Below are 15245 nucleotides of genomic sequence, written 5' to 3'. Positions count from 1 at the left end.
AAGGAGACAAAAGAAACACAATGGTAAGAAGAAAATTGATGAGAAAAAAAAAGACTAGAGTCAAGGTATTAAAGAAAGAAAAAAGGACTCATGACAGTGACGATACGAGGTGGTGGAGAGAATTTTCATCAGCTTGCTCTGTGCAGGGATGCTTGGGGGTATGGTTGTATGGGAGATGATGCTTTTCAACAGAAGAAGAAAAAAAAAGGAACCCTTCGTTCAGGATGGTGTGGTTTTTCATAAGACTACTTCCATGCTTGTCCGTAGGACATGGATCGTCTTCTAACTCCTTCGAATGCATTGTGCAGCGATAATGCGGTGGGCATAAAGTTGGGCATGAAATCAGGGCTTGTTCCGGAGCAAGGCGAGGTGGTGGTGGAAGACGACGGATTACTTTGTTGTTGTGGCGATACAGGAGAACCACTCAAGAGTCCAGAGGTAAAAGAACGGGCCAGATTAGTCATATCCAATTTTAACGAGGTCATGGTCTGTGGCGAAGGTGGAGATGTGTCTCCGGTTGTGGTCGAAGATGACATGCGTCGGTGGAAAGGCGCGCACGCTGACGTGTGCGTGGAAAACGAATCAGGCTTTTCAAATGTTCTTCCACACTTGCAACGAAATGGCATGATCCAAAGTAGTATTAATAAGAATAAGATGTGTAAGAAAAATGAGATCTTAATGGAGCCACTGCGAAGAAAAAAAGGTTGTTTGGAAGGAAAGAAGAAGGGAAAAGAAAAAGAAAAAGGTAGTAAAAAAGGGAAAAGCCAGATTGTGAAAAGTGAGTGTCTTTATAAGCAAAAAAAAAAAAAAAAAAAAAAAAAAAAGCGAATCTTGAAAAAAAAAGGGAACCTCGTGGGAAGTCGATTACATGGACGACATTGACTTTTTGTCATACGACTTGGGAAAACCTGCCTAGAATGATTTTGGCCAAAGCATGTGATTGACGGTGAAAAAAGAAAAAGAAAAATAAGCATAGAAAATGAGTCTCAAAATGCATCCACACTCTCTCTGCCGTTCTGTGTATCATAATAAGACACACTAAAAATGGGGTGTCAATGATCACGAACCGTCCAAAGCAGGTGGGATATCGACAGAGACAAGCGAGGGAAAAAAATTCACGATTTCTATGTATAAGATTGAGATCACTTGGTTCTTGTCCCCCCTTTTCTCCTTAAAAAAAAGAGTGTTATGCATTTTTTACCAAAAGATAACGGATGGTTGTTTCTTTAGTCTGCAGCAAACTGAGCTAAAATACAAATCAAGCGATGTAATATGATAGCCGATCTTATCTTTATTTTTATTTTTTGATTTCCTATTTGTGGAAATCATTGGCTACCACACGCCTTATCTTAGCCAGTCATCCAAGTTGCCTTGTTGGTCCTGCTTACAGTGCTTGCTTTTGACGGTTTCAGGTTAGAAAAGCCTGTTTATTTCTACATGTCAAACATCATCATGATGCTTCTGTATCAATCTGACGAATCAAAAATTAGAAAACAACGCCCTAATATGGCCATGGTCATTTTTTTTTATCAGGGCCTCTGTTTATCTGAAAAAAGAAAAGGAGCACTTTAACGTTATTCTGTCCAATGGCTTGCTTATTTAAGAGAGAACAAATTTTTTTTCTTCGGCCATGTTGGCAATCCGAGAGATTACTAGCAATTGGCTGCCTCGTCATGACATATTTTATAAAATGTTATAAACCATTGACATATAACAAGCCAGTGATGGCATGCCGGTCCATGTTGCCAATGCACGTGGAAAAACAATCATCCACTTGCCTCTCCACGCAAAGCCCCAAAATCTGTTATCGTTGATTTGATTGTTTCGTACAAGTATAGACCTCCTGGTCTTGAAACCGTCATATAATTTTTACAGGCAATGAAGTACGGCATTGGCACTGTTAGCTAGATGGGAATTTTTAAGCACTGACATTGGATAAACAAAGTGCAAGTTCTTTTTTTTTTTGTTGCCGGTGCTACCCAATCAGCGCGTGTAACGCAAAAGCTTTTTTTTATCCCTTTTGGTCGTTTTCCTCTCTTTCAAACAGGCGCATGGCCATGCTTTGTACGATGTTCAAGCTTCAATGCGTCATGTTGCACCTTCTATTTTAGTGTAGCATCATCTGATCAACCCTCATGGTTCAATTCAATCTTATTGAGTATCTTTGTCAGGAAATATTATCAACCGCCATGTTCCACTCATGGAATCTAACTGTGTTGATCTCTGGTCACGCCCATGCATATTCATGCCGACAAGTTTCCAAACAAAAAAGAAAGAGATTGCTGCTGACCCCTCGTCATCCTTTGAATACCGGTCCACCTCGTATAAAGTTTGCGGAAATTATTCCCACACGTACGGGTACAGACGACCCTCAGCTTGAGCTAATTAACAACAGCAAGCAGAGGTATGTAGTGAGTATTTATTGTAAATGCACTTCAAAGCATGGTCTTGACAACGGCAGTGGCCAATCGAACGCCATAAGGCACTCGTCTGTCCATTTTTTTGAACGTGTCTTTGGTGACCAAATCCGAATGCTCATGTAATCCGTTCACTTCCTAAAAGAGGGAAAACGTTGGGGTGAGTTCAAGGAAAGGAAAAAACGTTGCGTTTGTCAATTGTTGGTTACTTTGTGTAATGCTTGTTGTAACTTTTCGTTTTGTGTAATCACCACCGCTTGTGTTTCCAGATCTCGCTCACTCGACCGATGTCCAAAATTGGGAGATCCGATCATTGTTAATGACGGGTACTCGTTACTTGGGAAACATACCCACAGCCCTTGAGAATTTTACCATCCCATGTCAGCGTCATTTGAAGTAAATGGGTGATAGCCTTTCCCCCCTCAAATGTACCTTTTGCGTGATATGTCCATCCTGGTCGTTTGTATTCTTCAATGGTAATCATGTCTTGTTTCCCAAGCCTCAGAATGTTCTTGTAAAATTGACGTTCGATAAATGTATAGGCCGGTGGTAAAAACCGAGATACGCCTTTGGAGTTAAAGAATCCATTCGCCTATGACATCATGATCGTCAGGCTCTCTCTTTCCGACAGTTTTTGCATTCGAGTTTACCTCGGGTGATGCGGTAAGAAATCGGAAATAGGCACGTGTCTTGAGAATGTAAGTTTTGTATCGATCAGTGAAATTAAAGTAGCCGGACGTTAAATGAATGATCCACCAATTTTCGGGACTCTTGCCTCCCGTACGATGTGCAATATCGAGTAACTCTAAGCAAATGTTTTCATCTTGTCGAATGCCAAAGGGACCCATTTGGACCACCGGTAACACCGCGGTATCTTGCTCCGGTGTCGGTTCGCTTCGTGTTGTATCCGCGTTCATGTAAGAGCCGAGGAATCGATTCATGCGTTCGTGTACTTGGTGTTTAAACCGGCGGCTGTCAAAGATAGGGTCGGCCAGATCCGCCGGACTCACGAGACTGTAACTGTGCTCCGTGCCTGATACCGGATTGTCGAGCTGATACGAAAACGAGCCCACGGTTTCCAAAAGGTGGGCATAGTACGAAGCCAGAGGAGCATGGTCATCAAACAGCATGTATCGATCTTGGCGATTGGTAAAGTAGTCGAGACTTAGGTTGGCACTAAAACGAAGCAACTTTCGCCGTTCTTAAACGTGTGTGTTTTGCGTGACATACGGCTGTGATACGTACCCGCTGAGCATGACGGTGTTGTCAAAACCATACACCTTCATATGCATCAAACCAATGGTTTCGTTGAATCGTTGTGGCAATGTTTTTTTCAGCACACCGGTCAAATCTGGGGTATGATACATGGATACTTTGACTTGATTGGGAAAATCCTGTAGCAGTGGAAGCAGAAGCGTGGCTGAACTTTGCCCTTTGGACACACGTGTACCACGTAAACAATCGATCAGGATGTGAGCTTTTAACGAACTGGATCGCGACAATGCGGTTCGCAGTGTATCGACCTAGGCTCCTTTTTTAGTCTTCCTATTCCCCATACCCAGTGACTAGTTGTTTACCAATTCTTTCTCGGCATGACCAATGTAGAGAGCTGCGATAAAAATGCGATCTTTGGCCGAGAGAATACGAGACTAGGTAGAAAGTGGGGGCACAATTGAGACTGAGGAACGGCATTCAAAGAGTAGACTGGTTTTTTCAGAGGTAATGTACCTTTAACTCTGAGTAGAATTCATGAGGCTGATATAATGGTTTAACTTGGTGGCCTTTCATGTAAAAAGTAGGGGCGTGATGTTGTAGTGGCTCAAACACACGGAGCTGCGACTGCGACTGCCGCAGCGGTGATACCACGCGTCTCGTTGTGCTGAAGAAACGACATGGCATCAATGGCGAGGCCATGCGACAAGAGAATACAGACAAACATCGTACTGCCACATTCATATTCGACTGCACTCGTTGAGATGTCCAAGAGGGGTGTGTCCTGGGTGATTCCCGCTAAAATGCAGCGATTCATAAAACCAGTCACACACCATCGATGAGTTGAAATACATGACCGATATCTACTCAGTTTCATCGCTCGCTTATCCCATTTATTCATTTTTTTGTCCACAGCATTATTTTATGAACGACATTTTGCAGTGGTGGAGGTTGAAGGTTTCCCGGGGATGGAACGTGTGATTCTGTAAGATATTCCCCGTCGTTGTTCTTCTTCTCGACGATCCAGGGGCCTGACCAACGTCCCTTGGGGAACGTCAACTTCTCCTAGTTTTGTCGTGCGACTAGTTCTCCTGGCTCGTACATCCGTTAACAGTGCGTCCATTGTTGTAGAACTTTCGTTGCCTCTCCTGGGCTGCCTTGATCCGTTCCACTGCCTGACCATGTAGGACTGGAAGATACTTATTCAAGTAATCCATCCATTCTTCGGACCCGTAGGTTTTTGGCTCAGTAACCAGGCTTGCAATACTTGAAAGGCGCCCTTTTCGTCCGTACATCAATTCAAACGGTGAAGACTGAGTCGGTGACTAAGGAGCCGTGTTATAAGCGAAAGCGACAAGATATCCCATTCAGCGGGTTCTTTATCAGCATACGCGGCCAAGCACGTTTTCAGCGTTCGATTGAACCTTTTTACTAAACCATCCGTCTGCGGATGCTCCACTGAAGTCAAGGAACGAGATATGCCCAGCTACTTGCATACCATAGTCATAGCATCAGATACAGTTTTGCTGCTATTGTCCGGGATGAGCCTGTGTGGTACGCCGTATTTTCAAAGCTACTTCGAATAGCAGAACTTGAGCAACGTGGTGGTTGTCGAAACTTGGGAAGGCTGCAGTGATAGCCCATTTCGTGAGATATTCCATGATAACCAGGATATATTGGTTGGCTGTTTTGCTTGGCGGCAGAATCGCAATGTGGGCGGCCCAAATCTCACCCACAAAGCGAGGTAGTATCGGCTGCGTCGGTGGTTTTCTCGTAACAGTATCTCTTTTGTACCTTTGGCATTTTTCACAACCTCTACCCATTCACTGACATCTGCCAGCATCGTCTCCCACCTAGAGATTTGTCGAGCTTTCGCAAAGGGTATTGCCGTGAGATCGTCGTGTGCGGCTCGTAACACTGTACAGATCGTGTTTCTTGGGAGTACCGATACCGTTGGTCCTTCGCTGTCTTTTTGCAGAGAATTCCGTTTTGCGACACGTGCGGCTTCTTGAATAACTCGTTCCGAAGGAGCGCAATCCCATTGTCTTCTTTCTGCAAAGCTTTGAAACTGTCCAACGTCAAATCAGCAGCTTCCTGCGTGCTTTGCTTTTGACGGCCCAGGGCGTCGGCATCGGTATTACGGATCCCTTTCGATGAATAATAGTGAACTGAAACTCTGTATGTCCAAGATTAATCGTGCCGATTCGTCCTCGGGGCATCTTTGTCGTTAGGGTACTCTTCAGTGCGGCGTGGTGGGTGTAAATAATAAAAGATGCGACATATACATAGGGGTAGAAGTAACGTATTGCCCACATTATGGCTAAGCATTCTTGCTCTGTTGTGCTATAGTTTTTCTTGGACGTTGTGAGTGTCCTACTGGCGAAGGTTACCGGTTTGGAGTTCTGGATCAGTATCGCGCCAATGTCGTTGAGGCCTGCATCCGTATGCAGTTCGTAAGACTGGTGTGGATCTGGGTATGCAAGGGTCGGGAGACTCATCAACACTTCCTTCAGTCTGTTAAAGGCGTTGTCTGCTTTCACACACCAAGCAAATTTGGTGTCTTTTCGTAGAAGTTGGTGTAACGGACTGGCTGTACTCGAAAGATCGTGGATGAACCGATGATAAAAAGCACAGAAGCCTAGGAATCGTTGTACTTCTTCGACACTGGTCGGTGTTGGCCAAGTGCGGATCGTCTCAACCTTCGCAGGGTCCTGGACGTATTCCTTCGCGGCTGATAAAGTAACCCAGGTATTTAACCTCAGTGCGGAAAAATTGGCATTTACTTGACGATATTTCTAGGCCAATTCCATCAGTCGGCCAATCCAGTGTTGTGCTGTATAAATCAGATCATTCAAATACACCATCACTCGAGGTACGTTCGGTAAGACACCTTTCATGAATCGTTGAAACGTGGCGGGGCCGTTAGTAACACCGAAAGGCATTACAAAGAACCATTGGCAATAAGGTGGTCTTGCAGCGTTGCGCCTCCTGCATCGGGATTTAGCAATAACCAGACTTGAGATCAATGGTCGAGAGATAGATACTTCCATGTAGCCGATCAGAGGTTTCGTCAATTCGCGATATTGGAAATTTATCTTTTCGGGTCCACTTGTTTAGCACCCGATAGTCGACGCAAAACCACCAGTAACTGTCCGATTTTTCTTCATCAAAACCACAGGCGAGCACCAGGGGCTTGTGCTCGGCTGGATCACTTTCTTTTTCAACAGTATTTCCACTTCGTTGGCAATAGCGGGAACTATCTATTGGAGTGCGTCGATAATCCCTTGCTACGATGAGTGTTGTATCACTAGTATCGTCCGATGTTCGTAAAGTGCATTCGTTAACGTTTGTTTGTCGGAATCCATCGTGATCCCGGATAATTCCGTCGGTATCTTTTCGGCAAGCGCTCTGTATCAGCATCGTTAGCGTTGGCCTGATCTGTGGGGCCTCGAGACGTTTGTGGATCGTTTTGGTTTTCGGATGTAGACCAGGTCTTCTTGGCGCATCCAATCCATACCTAATATGACGTTCTCGCTTTGTTGTGGAACAATGTACATCAATGCTTGAGTGGTGATGTCGTTGACACGGAATCGGAAAACTGCCTTCTGCGTCGTCGTCTGGGGTCGTGCTGTTGCCGTATCTTACGATCGTAAGTTGACAAGTAATCCGCGGTAGGCCCAATTCGTTTGCTATGTTCGTCCTAATTGAACTGATCGCTGAACCAGTGTCTACTAGGGATCTCCTCTGCTGCTGGTCTTGCGTTTCCACCATCGTATGGAACATACTTTGATTGTTTTTCGTCTTTAACTTTGTCTGTTGATAGTTCTGAAATAGATGATCGAATCGTTTATTTCCTCGTTACCCTCTGGTGCCGTCGGGCTGGTCGTCTGAAGCTCTGCTGTATAATGATGCGATTGCTTTTTCCAGTGACAGTCCTTTGATAGGTATCCTTCGGCCTTCCTCTTGTTGCCGTATTTTTTAGCGTTTTGGGCTTCACTTTGTTCGCGTCGCCTCGACGACCGGCAGATCACCTAACGCAAGTACCATTGGTGTCGACGTGATCGTTGGTAATGTCTACCTGTATGGCTCATTGTATATTCGAGCTCCGTTGTTATGTTGATTGCATCCTGCAACGTCTTGGCACCTCGGAAGCAGAGAGCTTATTGCATTACCGGGTGAACATGGTCCATGAAATAATCGAGTTGAAGCGGGTCGCTGTAAATTTGTGAGCGTTACAGTAGTTCCGTGATCTTTGGCCTAAAGAGCCGCATGGGCGTACTACCCTCAAATTTTTTTTAAATAGCCTCGTATTGTCAAATAAAGAAATTGGGGTTTTTTCCTACCCTCTTCTCGCTCTCATACTCTTCTCCTTGAACCGCAAGACTCGCTCACACACGCCAACTTGAACAAGAAACTTGTTTAAAGGTCCGGTCGAAATCGGGAATTTGAACTCTGTGAACTATGTGGACTCTGTGGACTCTGCCGACATCATTGTTGAAGGCACATCAAATTCAAAATCAGCGACTTGAAATGACTGTAATACCACACATTTGCTGAGGGAAATAAACAAAACTGTTAATTTACTTCATCACACCACGTGGTCGCCCATCCTATTTGAGACGCGTCTCTTTTGGGTCTTTCTTCTGAGTATGTAATTCATCATCGTTTTCGCGGCGGAATTTTCCTCTGGTTAAGTAGGACCTTGCCTCGTGGCAAAAACAAGGTTATCATGCCATCCATCCACCGCTGTCATTTGATCGGTCTTTTTACATTTTTTTTTTTCATTCCTTTGCAGTCTCACCCAGTTTTTTTTTCTGTACGATGCCGGTCTGAAACATATTTCAAAACCAGCACGCAGGGTGGGGGAGATCGTCTGCATGTGCATTTTTCCTGGGTCGGTTCAGACGCTTGCATGAAAAAAGGTCTATTTTGTTTTCCCAGATCCTCATGCATGATTCTATTGATTCAGAAGCGTCGGAATTTCCTACATGCTTGCTCTTGGGTTTCCCAACTATTCCATCCATCAAGGACGGGGTTCAAGATCACGGCCCGAAATAAAAGGGAAAAATCGTCTCGAGCGGCCCTCGAACAATCGTCAGCCGTCGACATTTTCCTTTTTTTTTTTTGGGATAATGTTCTGGAGGACAGAATTCATTAGCAGATCTAAATGGTGTACCAATTTACAGTATGGTAATCAGGTCAAACTTTTCTCCCTGCAGGAGCAGCGCAGACACATTTTGTATAAGCTCACTATGGGCGACATTTTCATCACCAGCATCGGTTTTTCGTCACGCATTATAAAATGCGCTTTTTAGTGTCTCCCAAGCACAAAGCCTTACCATAATAGTTTAGCACGCTTATCAGTTCTTATTTAATCCATCTTTGTGTTCCTTTTCTTTTCATCAGGTCCCTCGCGTGGCTTTAGACTTGATCGTCAGAGTCTAATTCGTTCTCCATCATCCTAACGAAAGATTAATTAGGTGAAAGGCTGATTCATCAAGATATACAAAATTTGTTATATGATCCAAATCAGTTTGCTGCGACTTTTGGACCCAATCAGTTAAATCGGCAGAAGGATTTTCATCAATGAATTTAAAATAGACTGCTTATGCTCTTTCCCCGAGAATGCGACATCGACCTCATTTTTGCTTTTTCTCGAAAATGCTTTCAGGATCTTCATAGTAACGCTTGACCTATCTTTGGGCCGCACGAACATGATACTGTACCTAATCGTTTTGCAGCAGCCGAGGCAGTGAGACATTTACTAAAAAACAAATGAAAAAACTTGGTTTTTTCGTCATCTGAGTAAAATGTATATCGTCTCTTATTGCATATTTTCCATATAATCATCTACATGAGTCCTTTTATCTACAGCCTGATGCAGTGATGTATGATCGGCTTAAAAGGTTTCTCTGCAGGTTTGTTCTGTAGAAACTGAGTTCGAGAACTTTCGTTTCAATGGCGAAAAGCTCCTTATCAACAGAAAGGTGCATTGGCTCAACTTCATATTCATCAACAACACGTCCTTTTCCATCTTCATCAAAAAATTGCATGTTACTTTTGTCAATAGAATAAATTGTAAAAGCAAGAATCAGGAAAGTGGGACCATCATTTCGATCTATACAAAATAAATACACAAGGTTCACTCAATCCATATACGACTTTATTTTTGAATCAACCGACATCATTGTTGAAGGCACAATTTTTTTTTTTTTGCACGACTTCTACTTCTTGAAATGACTGTATTTTCTTGTGTTCCAACAGATAATTTGAGCGGGTGTAACCATAGTGCAAAGCGTCAACATCCCAACTTTCTTTTCCCCCTTCATCCCCTTTTTGTCACTTTTTTTTTATCTTCTCCTCTTCTTGAAGAGAACCCTTTTCCTCATCTTGTCTGCATTCTCTCATTAGCATTGTCACCAACGTTCATTTCCATTGCCCTTTCCTATCTTTTGCCTTTTTTCCACTTGAAACCTTGGGTCACTCTTCTTTAACACCCCCCTCTCACAGTCACTTTTTTTCTTTGTTATACATTTCTGTATACAATTTATACATTTAGTGTATACAACTACAGTTACGCATTTTTCTTTTTAACCTATTTTGTCTTTTTCTTCTTCTTCTTCTTATTTCTCCTTTACATTTGCTTTCTTTCTGTTATTGGTAAAACAAACCGACAATTTAGCAGACGACAAAAAGAAAGGAAGCAACTACCTTTTTCTTTTTCTAAGTTATAACGAGGAAACAAGTCGACTTGCTTTTTTTTAACGACGCATCATCATGCTTCAATCGATTGATTCGCCTATTGCGACGGATTCCATCACCAATAAACCGGCGACGCAAAAAGCGTCACTATATCATCTGTGCCGTTCCGTCTTGGATGGATTAGCCGCTGTACCAGGATTCGAACCTTACCTTGATTTAAACCCTCCCACCGACGCCGATGATATTGCTCCACAATCAGCATGCTTAGCCAACGATCCACTCAGCAAATTATGGCACATTTGTAGGCAAGGATCGAGTCTCTGTCTACTGTATAACACATTACGTCCGGATGATGCGATCGCCCAAGGCACCGGTTTAGGCAACATGGCCAGTAAACCTAAAGCATGCATTTATCATTTCATTCTCGCTTGTCGAGATAAACTTCACTTCAGTGAGGACAGTTTGTTTACAGTAACGGATCTGTACCAGAATGATACCAATGGTTTCGTCAAGGTATGTGGGATGTCTATATTTTTTTTTTCATGTTTATGGAAAACTCCTTGATCTCCTTGTGTTTGATACCTGATAATCTTTATTTATACATATATCGATATGCCTTTTTATTCTTAATCTTTCTCTTTCTTTTTGGGGATCCGCCCCTGGGATGATCTCTCCCTTTTTAGGTCGTAAATACACTGAAACGAATTCTGGATTTACTGGAACACGAGGGAATCATATCCATCCGCTCTTCCAATCGCAACTCGGATCCCAATGCACCCAAGGATAAACGGGATAAAGTCGTCTTTGAATTTCTCGAAACCGAACGCAAATATGTTCAAGATTTGGAAGCACTTCAGGTACCCTTAGACTTGGGCTGGTGTCTTTATATAATTTCTTTTTTGATTAATCCTATTTTAATCGGATGGGGTTATTCAAATTGATAGGATTACATGCGAGAAGCGCAAGCACAAAACGTTTTACCACCCGATACGCTTCACAATTTGTTCGGCAATCTCAATTCCCTCGTCGATTTCCAGCGACGATTTTGTATCCAAATCGAGCAAATGGCCGATCAAGCTCCGCAAGATCAACGCTTCGGTAACTTATTCATACAGCTCGAAGACGCTTTTGCCGTCTACGAACCATTTTGTGCCAATTTGTCCACCGCGCAAGATCTGGTCATTCAGGAAACCGTCAAACTGCAGAAATTAGCAGACATCATGTCCCCCACCTACGAATTGCCTTCCATGCTTATCAAACCCGTTCAACGCGTATGCCGCTATCCGTTACTCATGCAACAACTCGTGAAAGCGACCCCCGAAGACTGGAAGTACAGCGAAGAGATGAAAGAAGGACTGGAGGCCATTCAACGGGTCGCCGGCAAAGTCAATGAGACCAACCGTCGCCAAGAAAACGTGCAGAAAGTAGAAGATCTCAAGAAACGCATTGAGGACTGGAAAGGATCCATTGACCACTTTGGCCAACTCTTACTCGAGGACAAATTCATGCTGTACATCAACAATGCAGGTCGCGAAATGCTCGTCTTTCTCTTTGAAAAAACCCTCCTCGTCTGCAAAGAAGACAAAGAACCCCACAAAAAGTCCAACGCCATGATTATTAAAAAGAAGAAAAAGGAAGGCTCGCTCGTCGTACGTGGCAAAATCCTCATCTCCAAAATCGCCCAAGTCAATGACACCAGTCAAAATGGTAGGATTTTTTCTCTCTTTATTTCTTTCTTTTCACACACATGTTGCTATTATCAAATCGGCTTGGAACATGACCGACGGGATGACCCCGCCAGAGGCGCGACGGGAGGGGTCGGCGAGAACAGAGAGAAGAGGGGGGAGGGAGCTTGTTATGATCTTTTTACGTTTATTGTTATCAGTGAGCGTGAGGATTCTGATCGGGACTGATGTTGAATATGCATGGTTTTGTTAGGCACGTGGTCTTTACATATTTTCTGGTCCGAGAAGGATTCCCAATCACTCAGTGCTCAGTATTTCAATTTGCAGTCATTTACCCTAAAATGTCGCAATGAGGAACAGTTGAAACAATGGGAATCGACTTTAAATAGGTTACTTCAAATCGAGAAACGCATGTCCATGGAACACCGCGCCGCCGAAGCACAAGCAGGCAGACTATACCACACCACTTCCATGCCTCACGTGCCACGCGCATCATACCAACCCGACTTTGAAGACACACCGACCATGAACTACGATGAAGACGAAGAAGAGGAAGACCAACATCACGAAGATACCAGCGATGATGAAGTCTGGGGTCGACGCACTTCCAGCAAAGTGCATATGAACTACATGCGCCATCAACGGATATCCGAAGGTGAATCTCACCGTAAAATGTCCGCTCAAGCTGGCATGTCCGCAGGCTTATCCAATGGTCGCCACTACACCGCCATGCCGGGCATGACACTTCCGCCTTTGCGAGCTTCTTCCAATGGATCGTCCTTGACCGATGGCATGGTCACCCCCGCCGCGGATTACTCTTACGCTTCCAGCCTCTCATACCCGACTTCACCACCTACAAGCTACCCTTCGTCCCCGACTGCCACCAATAAAACCTCTTCCTCCTCTTCTTTAGCTTCCACGCATGGTTATTCACCGTCCCATCGTCGACAGATGGATGACACCATCGTGCCGACGGAAATGGTCACACGGACATTGCTCAGTGAAAGTGTACCTACACCCACCGAAGAATACCCCGGCTTCCCTTGCTCACCGCCTCATGCTGCCACCTTGGTCACCTCAACCTCGCACCTCAAACCGACCATTCCACCGGGACAACTTCACCACACCCGTCTACGATCTCAGAGTAGTCCCAACATTCACCGACCAGCGGGAGCGACGTTATTTGACAACGCGCCTGAACTGCCACCAATCAATTCACGCACGCTGTATGATATCAAGCGCAAGAGTAACGGGGACTATCACGAAGAAAGACCGTCCAATCTTCAGTATACGGCAGTGGACGATCACACCAAAATCAAGGTGCATTATCTAGGCGAGATTTACGTGGTCGTGGTATCTCTTGATATTAGCTACATGGAATTACTTGGAAAGATTGAACGTAAAATCCGGTCATGCGGGCAGTCGATCGAAATCACCATGGGGCTCAAGTATCAAGATGAAGACGGCGATCTCATCACCATCATCTCCAACGAAGATGTACAAATGGGGTTGGAAAGTCGAGGCCTGAATAACACCGTGAATGTCTATGTCACCTGTTAACAGACGCTTTATTGCTCATGATCGTGCTGGTTACTTTTCTTATTCCTGTTTCATTCCCTTGATAAGTTCAAATTAGTTTTCTTATGCATTTAAAAACCTTTCAATATATCCCAAACCCATCTCATTTTCCACTCATTCTTTTATCTCTTTTCTTCTTTTTTCGCAACACGTGCTTTCCTCTTTTTGGATTTCCTTATTATTTAATTTCTTACTTTTGTAAATAATGGCTTTTTATGTTTGAAACATCTTTTTTCTCTCAGTCTGTCCCTTTCTATTCTTTTCAACTCATTGAATGTGCCTACATTGGAGATCATGTGGGACGAGATGGTGGCACTTGATTACCCAAATAATCACGCACGTTCTGATTTGAGAGATAAATGCCAAAAAGGCATCGAAGTCTTTACCTGTAGCATCCGCTAAGCAGAACATAGCGTACTGGTAACCTTAGCTGCTGATTTCTTAGTTCGTAGCTGCGCACCTTTTTATTGTCCATGATAGGCAAAAGATCATCAAATTCTCAGAGATTTCCAAAAGGCTGGGTTCCATTTATAGGATGGATATCCCTGCTTTATCTTCTCAGTTTGACGTTTCACCTACCATACAGCCCAACGAATTTGACACAACATATACTTACCATGCTGTGCAGTCCTCACTCAATTTTGAAATCATCCCGGGAAGTACAAAGAATGATGTCTGGATCGAATTTCATTTAACATACAACGTATAATAAAAGAGATGATGGAATTCCCGTATTTGATTGCTAAAATTGAGTGGTGACTCTTTCATGCTTTTCTAAAGATTCATTTGAATCAAACGCACAAATGACAGCCTTTTAATCGATCATAAACGGTGCAACCTGCTATTGTGCATTAAAAGCGGAGAAGAAGGAAGACTCAATTTCAAGAGGAGATCACGCGGCTCCTGCACTCAATCAAATTTATGCGAAAGTACAGCACATCGCAAATGGAGAAACCGATCTATAAGTGCTGTTACTGTGTTGATGCACGCTTACATATGTATAAGTATATTTTTGACGTAGTCCCCAAGGATATTCTTTTTTGCGGACATGCTCGCATGCCATCGCATCAGCCTTGGTCATTCACTGCGCACTCTGTGTTTTGTCGCCATTGCAATGGCGCACTGAATTGACACCCTGGTGTCGGGGAGTAATACGCGAGTGTTTATTGTCACAGCAATATTGAATACACTGGTTTTAGACGAAACAAAACTGATACAAGGGGAAGGGCAAAAGTAGGCGAACTTTCTAACATACAACAAGAATAAAAGAGAGTGGGTAAAGTCTGCATCATGTCGCATCTTTGATCAACTATAGGCTTTACTGCAAGTTATAGAGTGACTGTGATGCACATGGGTTGCTGATGGCAGCATGAGCGAGGTGGCGCAGCCCCTCTTTGGATCGCTTACGCGAAAGAAGTGTGAGGCGTTGAATTTCGCGAGTTTTGTTGCGCGAATCGAGCCAATGAGGTGCATTCGCAGTCAAAACAGGGTCACAACCGAAGGTCCTCGAACAATTTTTGAAAAAGATATAAAAAGGGGGCGTTTCTTCTCATCTCTTTTTTTCTTTTGTGCGCCAGTTCGGAATTAGGGGCTGCTAGGCTGGTGGTCACTGGTAATGATGAACGCTCCGGTTTTTGGTAAAGCATTCGGG

General features: G+C 43.8%; 6 protein-coding genes across 6 annotated transcripts; 1 reads left to right on the top strand and 5 right to left on the bottom strand.

Annotated features, from left to right (window-relative positions):
* Window positions 1-245: 245 nt before the first annotated feature.
* BYT42DRAFT_536666 (uncharacterized protein) lies at window positions 246-785 on the bottom strand (the record flags this gene model as incomplete). Its single annotated transcript, XM_051565492.1, has 2 exons — window positions 478-785; window positions 246-348 (listed from the first exon to the last, which is right to left on the bottom strand). Exons 1-2 carry the CDS (start codon window positions 624-626, stop codon window positions 246-248), a joined length of 252 nt encoding a protein of 83 aa, XP_051421182.1. The 5' UTR covers window positions 627-785.
* A 1189-nt stretch (window positions 786-1974) lies between these two features.
* BYT42DRAFT_621760 (uncharacterized protein) lies at window positions 1975-4316 on the bottom strand (the record flags this gene model as incomplete). Its single annotated transcript, XM_051572370.1, has 8 exons — window positions 1975-2555; window positions 2627-2775; window positions 2850-3009; window positions 3068-3295; window positions 3371-3607; window positions 3659-3940; window positions 3995-4066; window positions 4146-4316. The coding sequence occupies 8 exons, from the start codon at window positions 4314-4316 to the stop codon at window positions 2436-2438; spliced, it is 1419 nt and encodes a 472-aa protein (XP_051421181.1). The 3' UTR covers window positions 1975-2435.
* Window positions 4317-4711: 395 nt separating this feature from the next.
* BYT42DRAFT_500942 (uncharacterized protein) lies at window positions 4712-4924 on the bottom strand (the record flags this gene model as incomplete). Its single annotated transcript, XM_051564741.1, has 1 exon — window positions 4712-4924. The coding sequence occupies one exon, from the start codon at window positions 4922-4924 to the stop codon at window positions 4712-4714; it is 213 nt and encodes a 70-aa protein (XP_051421180.1).
* Window positions 4925-9228: 4304 nt separating this feature from the next.
* BYT42DRAFT_579022 (uncharacterized protein) lies at window positions 9229-9646 on the bottom strand. The gene has a single exon (XM_051569350.1). It carries the CDS (start codon window positions 9477-9479, stop codon window positions 9306-9308), a length of 174 nt encoding a protein of 57 aa, XP_051421179.1. The 5' UTR covers window positions 9480-9646; the 3' UTR covers window positions 9229-9305.
* Window positions 9229-9685, bottom strand: BYT42DRAFT_621730 (uncharacterized protein; the record flags this gene model as incomplete). The annotated part of the gene is made up of 1 exon (XM_051572369.1): window positions 9229-9685. The coding sequence occupies one exon, from the start codon at window positions 9680-9682 to the stop codon at window positions 9494-9496; it is 189 nt and encodes a 62-aa protein (XP_051421178.1). The 3' UTR covers window positions 9229-9493.
* Window positions 9686-10406: 721 nt separating this feature from the next.
* On the top strand, window positions 10407-13576 carry BYT42DRAFT_616235 (uncharacterized protein; the record flags this gene model as incomplete). The annotated part of the gene is made up of 4 exons (XM_051572046.1): window positions 10407-10844; window positions 11015-11188; window positions 11276-12038; window positions 12270-13576. The coding sequence occupies 4 exons, from the start codon at window positions 10407-10409 to the stop codon at window positions 13574-13576; spliced, it is 2682 nt and encodes an 893-aa protein (XP_051421177.1).
* Window positions 13577-15245: the final 1669 nt, after the last annotated feature.

This window comes from Radiomyces spectabilis (genome assembly GCF_025331425.1).
Source record: "Radiomyces spectabilis strain NRRL 2753 chromosome Unknown BYT42scaffold_10, whole genome shotgun sequence".
Taxonomy (NCBI): domain Eukaryota; kingdom Fungi; phylum Mucoromycota; class Mucoromycetes; order Mucorales; family Radiomycetaceae; genus Radiomyces; species Radiomyces spectabilis.
Note: the sequence above shows the minus strand (reverse complement) of the source record. Positions and strands in the feature narration are given on the sequence as shown.